Below are 13,787 nucleotides of genomic sequence, written 5' to 3'. Positions count from 1 at the left end.
AACCTTATTGGAACAGTCACTATGACAGATTGAGCCCTCACACTGACCTCTAATAAAAGTACAGTGATAAAGCCTCCTTCTTTAAACCATAAAAGTAGACTTATTTCTTTGCTCTTTTTTGGCAAAATGTTATAATTTGACAATGTCATACTAAAAATATTGTTCAATGTAAATAAGTGTAAAATGTATAGTCAAAGGTAAATTAAAAATTAAAAATTCAAATGCTTAAGCGCCGTAAATACTTACTCCCTTATTTGTAATGACTGCGTTTTTGCGGCGCTTGCGTTAAATGCTCTGGGCACATGGTCTTCGGACAGGAAATTTTTTATTAACATCGTGTCCCAAAAATTGGTCTTGACGTCTGGTGACCCAAGAGCCGTTGGGCTAAATAATCGCCAGGATTATTTAGCCCACAACTAAGTCTAGCAATTCAAAGGGGCAATAGCGCCAGCATTTTGAGTACAGTGCCCATAAGTGAACAGTTAGACGGCTTATATTTTTTGTTAATATGAATGTTAGTTTGTAATTATTATTATGTGTTTTCTAATAGGAATTATATTTTGTCTCTAAGGTAAATTATAGTTTTAACCACCAAAAAATGGATACTTAGGATGTTTGGCTCAAAGAAAGACCTCAAGCAATGGAACAAGTCTCGGAAGTAAGTACTTAAGCTAATCAATAGAACGCAACTCAGTCGTCGGCCCTACATATACGAGTAACGGTATTACGAAATACATAAGTATATTTCATAAGAAATCGATGTGGCGTAGAAGTAGATTAAGGGTATGGGTTTAATATAACTGCCATTCTTCCGAACAGGTTAGCCCGCTACCAACTTGACTGCATCATCACTTCTAACTATTAGAGCAATAAAAAATATCTGCAAGGGTAAACCTAACTTAACCTAACCCTGATCCTAAAGATGATTTAAGTATCTAGTGTTATCGTCTAGCTCTTTTGCAGCGAGACCCGCAAGAACCTATCCGGGGCCACGCGCACCCGAATCCGTGGCCCGGGGGACGGGCGGCAAACGACCCCAGGCAATAACGTCACCTTCCAGCGCCTGTCTGTCGCGGGAATACACGTCACAGGGGTAAGCATTTGATAGAACTTAGAGCATTTCTTCATCACGCCAAAAGAGAGTTTCAGTACCGACTCCAAGCATCAAGGAACAAATTCTGCTATTACAATGGTCTCAGTGGTCGTTCAATGACAACCTAATTGTCAGTTTTGGTAATCTATGGTGCCATTATGTTATGGTTTTCCAATGGTTTACCATTAACACTCCATTGAAACAATTGTAATTATTTGCTAATTCCGTGCACAATGTCGGCAGAATGAACGCACCTAGTTCCATCGTAGGACCCCTGACACGCCATCAGTTGAGTCTTATTCATTTTTCTTGTTTAATCATTGTTATTTGTAAGATTTCTGCTCGAAGCGATACTTTTTGTAACCCAAAAATAAATGACTATAATTATGTCTGCCAAAACGGATCCACCTCGGGTACTAAGTTCCCTGTTTGGTCAAAATATAGGCGTTTCGGAACTATAACAACTGTTGGATAACCCCATTTACATAACCCGAGAGTATTCCGAAGCCTCCAGGAGCAAGAGAGAGAAGATTGCCTGCCTCGATGCCTCACACGCATACTAACTTTTTAGAGTTTATTTGAGCCATCAAATATCACTTATACGGAAATAATCATAAGGAAACCTGCTTGAGTTCATAATGGTATTCAAATTCTACCAATCTTTAATTGTTTCGGGTTGGTGGACTACTTCTATGCTCTACTTTGTTGTTTTCTTTATTGCTTTTGGTTCTGTTCTGCCTTTGGGTATTGGGTGGCTATTGTAATGTTGTGACTGATAAAGACGGAGAATCTTAGTTCGCAACGTGTCATAAAACGTAGCACAGGCTATATAAGTAAAGTTTGGAAGAAGGAAAACTGATTTCTGTGACGCAGGTGCCTTTGGATGACCTGGAGCGGGCGGCGTCGACCCTGATCGATGCGTTGGCCTTGCGCCGAGACTACATGGAAATCTCGGGGCAGGCGTTCCCGGAGACACTGGCCTACTACCTCACGCATCGGGAGTCGCCTCCCAAGGATCTGCAGCACGATGACGTCATCGACTTAAGCCGGGCCGTGATTAAATTTGATGGTATAGACTATAGCGTTGTCCTGAACGCTTTAGCAATAAGCCCAATAAGCGAGCGAGCACTGGCGGTAGCTTGAGGCGGTGTCTGACACCCAAAAGAACTTTATAATGGGATTTACCCATATACACCGTTGACATGGTAAAAAGTTGTTCACTACATTGATACTACACCTTTGCAATGGGTAAAGAGGAATAAATATTTAGCGCAAGCGCTCTCTTTCTTCTTCTAAGCCGTCAATTTTATTTATTAAATTATCTAGATATATATCAGTAACTAGTAATTTTACACTATAATAACCTCCTACCTAACTGCATCGATCGTCTCGTTACCATGCGAGTCTATGGATAAAGACTCTAAAGAGGTCAGGCCAGTAATTGTAAGGAATGGAATTTGTGCAATAAGTGCTAGCCAAGATTTTGGAGCCCCTATACCTTGGAAAGCGCGCGAAACTGTTTGAACCGTTTGATTGTTAAAACCCACCAACTCGCATTAAAGCAGCGTGCTGGGTTATCATATGAACTATAATAATAATAGCGATTTGGATTTTATCATATACATTATAGTTATATATATTATTAAAATTTACATAACATGCCGCATTGTCGTATTAGGATAACTTTTTCCTGTAATGACAAAAATGTAAGATAAGGAATAAATAAATAAATAAATAAATAAATAAATAAATAATTCTCTCTCTTATAAGAGAGGAGTTTTGTGCCCAGGGAAATGTTTGAAGGGTCCACTTCGTCCGTTATATGTAGACGCGGCGGAGGAGCAGTGCGTAATCCTGAAGACGTGCTCATCGGAAGACCTGGCGCTACTGCAGAACCTCGACTTAAGCAGCTGGCCGCACTCCGTTACACGATGTAATCCTATACTAACTAGTACCTAATTTACTATTTTGATTTGTATTATTAAAACACTAGCTGTTGTACGCGACTTCGTCTGCGTTTGTTTTGTGACATTCAATGTGGCAGGTGAAATTCTACTGAAATTTTTAGGTGACAACCTATCTTATAAAAAAAAACTGGTGTGGTCTTTTAAGAAATTTTGTTTGTAGTTGGTGTAAAACCGTCAAACTCTTTGATCCCCTCTCCCAAAAGAACTAAGCTTATGTTACTTCTAATACCTCCAAGTATATGTGTACAAAGTTTTATGATGATCGGTTAAGTAGCTTTCGCGTGAATGCGTAACAAACAAACTTACAATCACATTTATAATATTAGTAGGGATGAGCTTTTAACCGCGACTTGCTTTGTTTCAGTACCTATCTTTTTATTCTGCAGGAATGTGAAATTTCGCGAAGTCAAAGACAAATATTTCTTTATTCAAATAGGCCCATAGATGGCACTTTGATGAGCGTACATTTTATAAAGAATACTATATTTTGGGAGGCAACGTACTGCTACATAGTCTACACCTATAGTCATATATGAGATTTTGAGATTTTTCACAAACATATTTTTTCTTAAGTATTTTTTTTTCAATGAAAAGTATTGTTACATATTATTTCTACTACCTCCAAGAATATATATAAAAAGTTTCATAAAGATCGGTTCAGTAGTTTTCGATATCTCGATTTTGATATCTCGATTTTGATATCGATTATGATATCGATTACCCTATCGATTACCATATCGATTAGGATATCGTTTATTCTAGTCGATTAAGATATCTTTTAAAGTAATCAATTTAGATATCGATAACCATATCGATTTTATTTCGAATATGATATCGTTTTTATATCGATTATGATATCGATTACCATATCGATATTGAATCAATTACCAAATCAATAACGATATCATAATCGATTCGATATCGATATTATAATCGATTCAATATCGATATCCCAATCGATGTAATATTGATATTAAATGATATCGATTACCATATCGATTATCGATTAGGAAATCGATATTGAATCAGTTAATAAATCGATAACGATATTAAATCGATTATGATATCGATATTGAATCGATTATAGTAATCGATTACGGTAACCGTTACCATATCGATATTAATATTGATTACATTATCGATAAAAGTAATCGATTTAGATATCGATTATTGTAGTCGATTAAGATATTGATTATAGTAATCGATTTTGATATCGATTGGGATATCGATATTGAATTGATTCATTCATTAGCAATCTAGTATGATATAGTTTGCAGTTATCGATCACGATATCAGTTCAACATCATTCAAATTAATTTGATGCAATTCTTAATTAATAATTTCATAAGAAACCGTAAAATATTATTTTATGTTTGATAGATGTATCGAGTACAGTAGTACTGATTTTAATCAATATGAGGAAATAGCTAACACGTATTTCAACGAAAGAGTTTTGAGTTTGACTTGTCAACAAAATTATAGATATATTGACCGTAGAATATTTTTATACAGTTTCGTTGCCTGGCACTTTGTCAACTATCTTCCCTGGACAGCATAGAGGTTCATGTGACAGTCAAGAGGACTTCAGTGGGAATGGTAAAAATCGAAGCAACTTTTATATTTCTTGTAGGACGTTAGGTTGTTAAGGAAGGAATTCGTTGTTTGAGTGGAACCAAAAACTTTACAGCGAAAAAATCTTGCCTGCGTTCTACGTCCGCTGTTTCCAAAATCCCGTGGGAACTGTTTTTTACCCTATTTTTTTTAAACAGAAAATGCGTGAAGCATACCACTGCGTTAGGGGAAACGGATTGGTTATTTTGGATTTGCACCCACTAAAAACTCTGCGAGTCCCTCGACAGACCTATAAGTGAGAGTACGGGATTCACTTGCGTAATCACCAAACTCTCGCAAAGGTTTTGACCCCCAATGCATGGCAGGTCCTATCGTCGATCATCTACAAACTCTATTCTAAAAATCAATTTGTTTTATTACTTAGTTAGCGTAAAGTAAGGACCAATAGACAAACACACTTTCGCATTTAAAGTATTAGTCTGGATTTGCTCTGTCGCGGCTCTATATAAAATGTGCTGTTAAAAGATTACGCCGCCTTTTGTATTCTATTTCTTTTTTCATGTTTCTTTTTTTCTTCAAGTCATCATCATCATTTTCATCATCAGATTGACGTCCACAGCTGGACGTAGGTCTTTTTTAGGGCATTCCAAATTCCACGATTCTGTACCGCTTGTATCCAGCGGTTGGTTGGGGGTCAACTAACGCTGCGTTTACCGGTGCGGGGTTGCCACTCCAACTCCTTGAAACCCCAACTTGGTGTACAAGTAAAGTGTTATAATAATAATAGTGAACGCTATAAGGCGCGATAAGTAGGTATATTGATAGCAGTTCCACTCCGTAGTAAAACCGTCCTTCCACTCTGAAGTAAAAATGGTATCCAGAGCAACTACAGTCGGAAGACCCGTGGGCGGGCCCGCAGCCGGCAGACCGGCACTACGTGTGCCGCTGGAAGCGTGGCGTGGTCCACGTGTACCGAAGTGCCGCTGACGCCTCCGACCACCGCCCGCTGCGCTACCGATACCTGCCCTTCGAGAAGTACGTGGAGGACATGGCGCGGCTTACCGCTATGATCAGCGACGGACCGTTGTAAGTGCGATATGTTAACAAACGAGAGGGTGGCAGTTTTGGTTCGTGTGAATATCCTCGTCAGAGTTCCAAGTGAGAGTTTTTCTGCCTAAGTTTACTTCTCACCCATCTAGTTATAATATTGAGAACTGTACTGTCACTAGATGGCGCTGTTTAGATACCATATAAATCGTTGTTAACTCTCTCTCTCGATCGAATCGAAGGAGGCGTAGGCAGAAAATTTCTCAAACCTTTCTTAGAAAACATTCTTAGCGCGATGTAGGATCTAGCTTGGTAATGTTGAGACCGCCAACAACAATTGCTTAAAACGCACCTAACCCCTAAACAGCTGCGTGCCGAGGATCATACCCGCTACGGTCAAGGTTTAATTAAGTTTATTTGTGTTTTTTCAAGGAAATCGTTTTGCTACCGCCGCCTGAGCTACCTGTCTTCCAAGTATAAGATGCACGTGTTGCTGAACGAGTTGCACGAGCTGGCGCTGCAGAAGGCGGTGCCGCACAGGGATTTCTATAACGTCAGGTAGTTAAGAGGTTTCTTATTATCAACATTTCACTTCTTCCTCATCAGTCGTTAATTAATATTAAGTTTATACTTTAAAATCTTTTCAAATTACTCAATATTTAACCCGCATTGGCATTGGCTTCTCCAATATTTAACCCGCATTTGCAGCACACAAGCTTCTTCCCTCCTTTATGGGCTCTGCTACACCTATTATTTCTACTCTCTCCTATTCCACGTGGGAGAAGGTACGCATAGCAGCGCATTCTAACCCTCGGTCTTCCTCTGCGTATCGGTTAACGCGTACGTGTCACTAACCTTTCCTGCTCGGCAGCATCCTTTAGAGATATAACCTGTACGCGGAAAGACATCACGGTCGTCAAGTACTTTCAACGGTTGATGAAAACACTTTTGACAGTTTGGACAAGAAAGTCCACCATGTTATGAATTTAAAATTAGAGTGAGGCTGGCTTCTCTAATTTTAAATTCAACTATCTCTCACCTGTCCAGTCCAATTTCCCTTTCTGATGGCTTTCGGGATTCGGTCTACCCCATGTATGCATAGATACTTCGGCCTCGATCTTCGTCAGTCAGAGTCTGGCTTAAGTTTTGGTTGTAGCAAGTGGAACGTAACCCATTCTTCAACGCCTCGGTTAATTGAATTTAATATAACGTTACACGCAGGAAGGTGGACACCCACATCCACGCAGCGTCCTGCATGAACCAGAAGCACCTACTTCGCTTCATCAAGCGCACGCTGCGCTCGCAGCCCGGCGCGGTGGTGGCGCTGAGCCTCGGCAGGCCCATGACGCTCAAGTCCGTGTTCGAGGAGATGCAGCTGGACGCCTACGACCTCAACGTTGATATACTAGACGTGCATGCTGTTGGTTCTTTTTCATAACTCTATGTTCGGAATATTGGCGGAATAATTATATCTGAACTGCGGTTGGAAAACACATCATTACTGTACCGCAGGTGGTAAAGTAATATCTCTGAGATGTTGTAGCCAGCTTCATGTTCGGCAATAATTGCTTCCCTTTCTTCAACACTTCTAGGTCTTGGCATTATAAAATAGGTATTTAGGAGAAATTATGGTATTTTGCAATGATGACATTTACCTATTGACAATAGTTTTAACAAAAATAATAATGACAGGTTAAACCAACAAGAAGTTGTAGTTTATCAAACATAATAATCTTGTTGACAAGACAATTTTGAACACTTTTGAATCCATTGTATTACAAGAGTAATTAAAACGAAGGTTTATTTTTAACACAACTTTCATACTTTCTTTTAGGACCGGAACACATTTCACCGATTCGACAAGTTCAACGCAAAATACAACCCTGTGGGGGAGAGTAGACTTCGGGAGGTGTTCTTGAAGACTGACAACTATATGAATGGCACTTACTTCGCTAGTATTATTAAGGTCCAGAATTTATCTATTTTGTAAGCATTAACTAAAATATAATGTCTCTAAAAATCTTCTCTATATTTAAAACCTTTTTAACATAGTTAGCTTGTTTTGTAGAATTATTATGAGCATGATGGCAGTAACAGAGAATAGCTAAAATATTGTATTTATCTAAAGCCTATTTTTATTTATATTCAAACTGAGTTTGGTTCGTTTTTTCAATAAATAAAACTGCAAAATCTAGCAATCCGCCCTGACAGGTGAAACGCCGAATTCAATGCTACGACGTCACGTCTACATAAACATAATTTTGTATCGCTTAAATTTCGAAAATATCAGCGTATATTTTGTTATTTAAAACTATCAGTTGCGAAGTTTTTTATTATTAATAATCTTTAGCTATGGAACAAGGAATTACTAAAAATTTTCTGCTCTAATTTGCCTATGATGTCACGGGAAATGCGGTTTTCGTGGGAATTATATATTTAAAATATACTTTGCAATCTATATCAACAAAAACTTCAACTACTGCAAAAACAATATATTTTTGGTATGTCCCTACCAAGTAAGCTCAAAATTAGTCATCTTGCCTGTTATACCCATTATAGGAAGTAATGAGCGACTTTGAAGAAAACAAGTACACTTACGCGGAGCCGCGGTTATCCATCTACTGCAAGAGCGCGGCGGAGTGGGGCAAGCTGGCCTCCTGGGCGATACGACACCAGGTGCATTCGCCCCACATGCGATGGCTGGTGCAGGTTCCTCGGCTATAGTAAGTCATCTCCGTTGTCCCGCAAACAGAACTACGCTTATATCAGCGAGGAACTAGAAGAAAAAAGAACCGATTCTGAGGTTACAATTGGCATGATGACAGTAACAAAGAATCGCTTCAATATTGCATTTCTCTAATGATATATGACTCGTGTACATAGTTCAAAACCACCACTGTTCGATAAAAAATTACAAATGTAAACATTTAGTGTAAGTTTTTAAGATTCATACAATTTGAACAAGTAAAATAAATAAATAAAAAAACATTCTTAGTGAGATACTGAATCTGGCGATACGCCATGACATTACAGCTGAAACGCGGAGTGAACTCTATATGAACGTCTATATAAACTCTGTGAGTTCTTTGTCCACGTTCCTGGAGCAGTAGTGAGCGCTGTAGTTTAAAGTTGGAGTTTATATGAACAAAACTTTTTAATTTCTGCAAAAATAAGTTTTTTTTTTACTTCCAAACATCATAAGGCAGTTTTCAAAATTAATTACTAGTCACGCGCATCGAGATTTTTTACATTTCTCATAGCGATATCTACCGCATTAACAAGCTGCTGAAGAACTTCCAAGAGTTCCTGAACAACCTATTCGACCCGCTTTTCAAGGTTTCCGTGGACCCTAACACAAATACTGAACTGCACAAGTTTCTGACTGTAAGTTACAACTTATGTTTTTTTCATTCCCAACTTAGGTGCTGTTAGGAGTATAGCAGTTATATTAAACTAATACATCCTTTTGTTTTTCATATCCACCTATTAAAGGCATGGAGACCCGTGCTCTGTAGTGGTATAGGGAACGGCCGATTACGTATCTCACAACAGGCTTAAATCTCGCGATCGTTGCTGTCAAACGTCACATTTCGCATACACTTAAAATACAAAAGTGACGTTTGATTGCAAAGATCGCTAGATATACGTCTGTTGCAAGCCTGTCGTGAGATACATAATAACCCTACACCACAATCACCACGGGTCTTCTTTCTCAATGAGAAGGGTTTAGGTCGTAGGGCTTGGCCAGCGTTGTGAAACGCTGGCCAAGCCCGGATTGGACTTGACACGCTTGACGCGCTTTGAGAACATTGTGGAGAACTCTCAGGTATGCTGGCTTCCTCACGATGTTTTTCTTCACCGTTACAGCAAGTCATATTTAAATGCTTAGAACGCACGTAACTTGAGAGGTGCGTGCTCGAGCTCGGCCCCCGAAAGTAAAACCGATGCCCTAACCGCTATCCGAATCCAATCGCAATTCTGAATTATGGTTTGTCCAGCACGTGATAGGTTTCGACAGCGTGGACGACGAGTCAAAGCCCGAGAACCCCAACTTGACTGAGAACATGAAATCGCCCGAGGAGTGGGACGACGAAGAGAACCCTCCGTACGCGTACTATCTATATTACATGTACGCGAATATGGTAACACTGAATCAATTGAGAAAGTAAGTGGGGTAAAATTTTTTTTTTATTTATACTTAATTGACTGCATACAAGCAGATGGCCCACCTGATGGTAACATGAAAACTATCGCCCATAACAGCGATAGTACTTCCCTCGACGAGCTCTGTCACAAAAAGCTCTATTCCTAGGTACTATAAGTTGGTTGATTGGTTGGTTGCACCGGTGCGTTCTTAGGAGATCCCGGAGCCTCCCAAATATGTACCGAGGATGGCCACCAAGAGTATTTTAGTGGGTAAGAACCCGACCTGAAGGAAGATCGGGTTATGTGGGATGGTAACTAGCCACGGCTGAAGCCAGTGAACCAGACCGGCCCAGAGAAAACTTTGAAGTTAATTTCTCAAATTTATTGAACCCGGAACCTCCGATATTGTTATCTTCCTAGAGAACAAGGTCTGAACACTTTCGTTCTACGTCCGCACTGTGGCGAAGCGGGTCCGCCCGTACATCTGTGCGCCGGATTTTTGCTCGCCGAAAACATCTCCCACGGGCTGATGTTGCGTAAGGTAAGAAACAATCAACAATGCACTACCACCACCTGGATGGCTGGTGTTCTTCTACGGTACGTTTATACCATATAGTTTCTTCCACGCGCGTGCAAACTGAAGAATGATTTGTTCAACTAAAGGTTGTGTTATTATTGTTTTTGTTAACCTAGCTTCCTATTTGTATGTACAATAAATACTTCTTTCTTCTTCTTTTTGCCAATTTTGTAGTTCGTTTGAGTTATTTCTGCTAAACGACGTCCAATTATGGTAGATATTGACAACGTGCTGGAGTGTACGATGGTGATGATGAGGCCAACTCATCAGGGGTATGTTGTCCAGGTGCCAGCGCTGCAGTACATCTACTACCTGGCGCAGATCTTCATCGCGATGTCGCCGCTCAGCAACAACTCGCTGTTCCTGCGCTACCACCGAAACCCGCTGCCAGACTACCACGCCAGAGGTCTACGCGTAACGCTCAGCACGGACGATCCTTTGCAGTTTCATTACACTAAGGTGAGAAATGTAGCGGTGATAGCCCAGTAGATAGTTTGTATCCCGGCATGTACCTTAACTTTTGCAGTTATATGTCAATTGGAAATATAACATTTGCTTTAACGGTGAAGGAAAACATCCTGAGGAAACCTGCATTAGTAAGATTCCTGTATAATGTTCTCATAGGCGTGTTAAGCCTACCAATCTGCAGGTTTTTTATGATCATGACGATGAAGATGAGAAGTTGAGAAGTAACGTAGAAGCGGTGAGAACTAGAGGAAAAGGCTTCAGCCTGCCTTTCGAGCACCACAGTTCACAGACATGAGTTTATTCGAAATATCATTTGCTTTAACTGTTATGGAACACATCGTGAGGAAATCGGCATGCCTCAAAGTTATGCAGCAGCTAGTAGACTGATAATGATGAGGATGTGATACTATTTTCTGTATCCCAGGAACCGCTGATGGAGGAATACAGCGTTGCGGCGCAGGCGTGGAAGCTGAGCGCGTGCGACATGTGCGAGCTGGCGCGGAACTCCGTCATCATGTCCGGCTTCTCGCACGAGGTTACCTTCTGGCTCTTAGCTCACTCTTACATTTGATTTTTATTTCGCAACACACCTTACGTAAGTCACTATAACTGGGTTACAAAATAGTAACTTGAACAAAGTCAAAGTCAAAAATATCTTTATTCAATTAGGCCCATAGGTGGAACTTTTGACGCGTACTTATATTACATGAGAATTACACGGTAGTGAGATAATGGCGATAACCATAAACTTAAAACTAAAGCTACGAGGGTTCAAAACGCGTCCTGGTCTAACAAACTTAGCCGGGTGTTTTTTTTTGTTATCACCATCTCAGATTGTCATTTAAAATTATTAAAAGAGCAACCTGGTTAGAGCAATAATTCACACCCAAGGTTTTTTATCGATCACGTAGTTCTTTATACTATAATAGGACTTTTCTATAAGATTACGTTTATTACATCTCCAAGATGTCAATGGGTAGTTTATTGTAGAATTGTATGCAATTTCCTTTAAACGAATTATGAATTTTATTTAACCTTGTATATTGCACTATACCTAAGTGTATTCTTACTTCGTTTGCACTGAAGTTTATTCTTAAATTGAAACTTTGTACTTTTGCTCTTTGAAATCAGGATCGCTAAATTGCTTTGCGGCACGTGTTTGTCGGTAGTGAGGTAATTAGCCTCGACCGAAGACTCCCCTGAGATCATACCTACCAATGGACAGAGAAAACTTGGAAATTGTACTCCCAAATTGGTACCAAAAACTCGGCACCTCTTACTTCTAGTTGTCACCATCATCTCACTACCGTGCATACAATTTTGTGTGTAATGTATAAGCCTGACTGGGAAAATTAAAAAACCTCACCAAATTGCGGATAAAAATGGATCTATTTATTTCGATACACTTGGATTGGATTACACTTGGTCTGTCAAAAGTATTACCATGCAAAAGTGGGGCCTTCGGAACAGGTTTTTCATTTTCCTTTTCCGGCTTTATAACAAATACTATCAATTATTATTTGAATAAAGAAATGTTTAACTGTCATTTTTAACGCATACGAGTCAGAAGCAGTTTGTAGACCTCATTTCAAACACGCGTTTGATTTGATACAAACGCGCTGGCATGTTGCGTTTTTAAGCAGAACCTCGTAAGCCCCGAGCCGTAGACACGTTTCTCAAACGCGCGTGAACAGCACGTTTAAAAAACGTAGGGTGCCCTAGATAAGCGTCAAACTGTTTCAGATGAAGCAGCGCTGGGTGGGGCAGCACTACGAGCGACCGGGCGCGCCGGGCAACGACATCACGCGCACCAACGTTCCCGACGTGCGGCTCGAGTATCGCCACGAGACGCTTGTCGACGAGCTAGATAACCTTTTTCAGGTTACCCTCCTTCTTAAGATCGCAAAGTAGTTATAGAGCTTTTTATGACAGAGGTCGTCATGTACGTCAACGCGTGTATGCAAATAACAGTCGTCCACTGGCGGACTTAAGGCCTCTCACAACATTAGGGTTTTGCCCACAATCAGCACGGTTTGCTGATTGCAGGAGATGGGAGTAGTTATACAGTCTACTCGTACATCTACCATACCGTGACGGCAGGTCAGTATATAGCACAATGTAAAGATATATTCTATTCATCCATCCAAGCTCATTCAAAGAACCAAGCAGACCTAGCCAAGTACCTACTTCATCTATCTTCGATCAATGGTGTTTGAAGTACCATCAAACTTGTACGGTTTTTGGTATATTTATACTTAAAATACATTGTTTAAAAATATTGAATGTCACGTGTCCGGTAGGTCCCATGTGACAAATAATCTTTTAAGTTTATTTCCGTAGAACCAAAAGACTAAAACTTGAATTACGGATGTTATCCTCTGGATAGTAAACTCTATCCTTTTTCCTTCCTCCCAAATTAGATTTGTAAATTGTGTATAAAACATATGCTTCTACAACATGTTACCGAAGGTAATATTAGATTTATCACTACATAAGTTTAAATATAATGTGCAAAAACACATTGAATACATTGAGGTAACTGTACTATTGATGAATTTGTTTATACAAGGTTGCCTGGAAGCAAGCCGCTCCACTTTCATCTCACACAAGATAGAACAATGTTTGTTAAATTGTAAAATGATGTTGGAAAGAGTAACTGCTGAGTTTTTTGCCGGCTTCTTCTCTGTATAATCTGCCTTCCGAGCCGGTGGTAGAGTTACTTCAAACAGACAGACTTTTCGTTTTAAAAGTGCTTATATCAGGCCATCTTAAGTTATAAGATTTGAATATTTTTCTTATCCAGAAAACAATGGCAGGACAGAATCCGCAGTAAGAAAATTCATGAAAACAAAGCGTTTGTAAATATCACATATTTATTTATCATTATAAATTTACAAATAAATACACAACGCTACAC

At 39.7% G+C, this 13,787-nt stretch overlaps 1 protein-coding gene across 1 annotated transcript; it reads left to right on the top strand.

The window, feature by feature from the left end:
- The first annotated feature begins 611 nt into the window (after positions 1 to 611).
- LOC120632373 (AMP deaminase 2-like) lies at positions 612 to 13,786 on the top strand. Its single transcript, XM_039902231.1, has 17 exons — positions 612 to 658; positions 964 to 1,093; positions 1,967 to 2,162; positions 2,922 to 3,026; positions 4,573 to 4,656; positions 5,514 to 5,718; positions 6,112 to 6,237; positions 6,901 to 7,099; positions 7,514 to 7,645; positions 8,239 to 8,402; positions 8,940 to 9,063; positions 9,678 to 9,844; positions 10,246 to 10,366; positions 10,688 to 10,861; positions 11,295 to 11,405; positions 12,614 to 12,751; positions 13,674 to 13,786. Exons 1-17 carry the CDS (start codon positions 612 to 614, stop codon positions 13,701 to 13,703), a joined length of 2,253 nt encoding a protein of 750 aa, XP_039758165.1. The 3' UTR covers positions 13,704 to 13,786.
- Position 13,787: the final 1 nt, after the last annotated feature.

The sequence above is a fragment of the Pararge aegeria genome, chromosome 19 (assembly GCF_905163445.1).
Source record: "Pararge aegeria chromosome 19, ilParAegt1.1, whole genome shotgun sequence".
In the NCBI taxonomy this organism is placed as follows: domain Eukaryota; kingdom Metazoa; phylum Arthropoda; class Insecta; order Lepidoptera; family Nymphalidae; genus Pararge; species Pararge aegeria.
The sequence above is the reverse complement of the archived record's forward strand: the minus strand, read 5'-3'. Positions and strand labels throughout refer to the sequence as shown.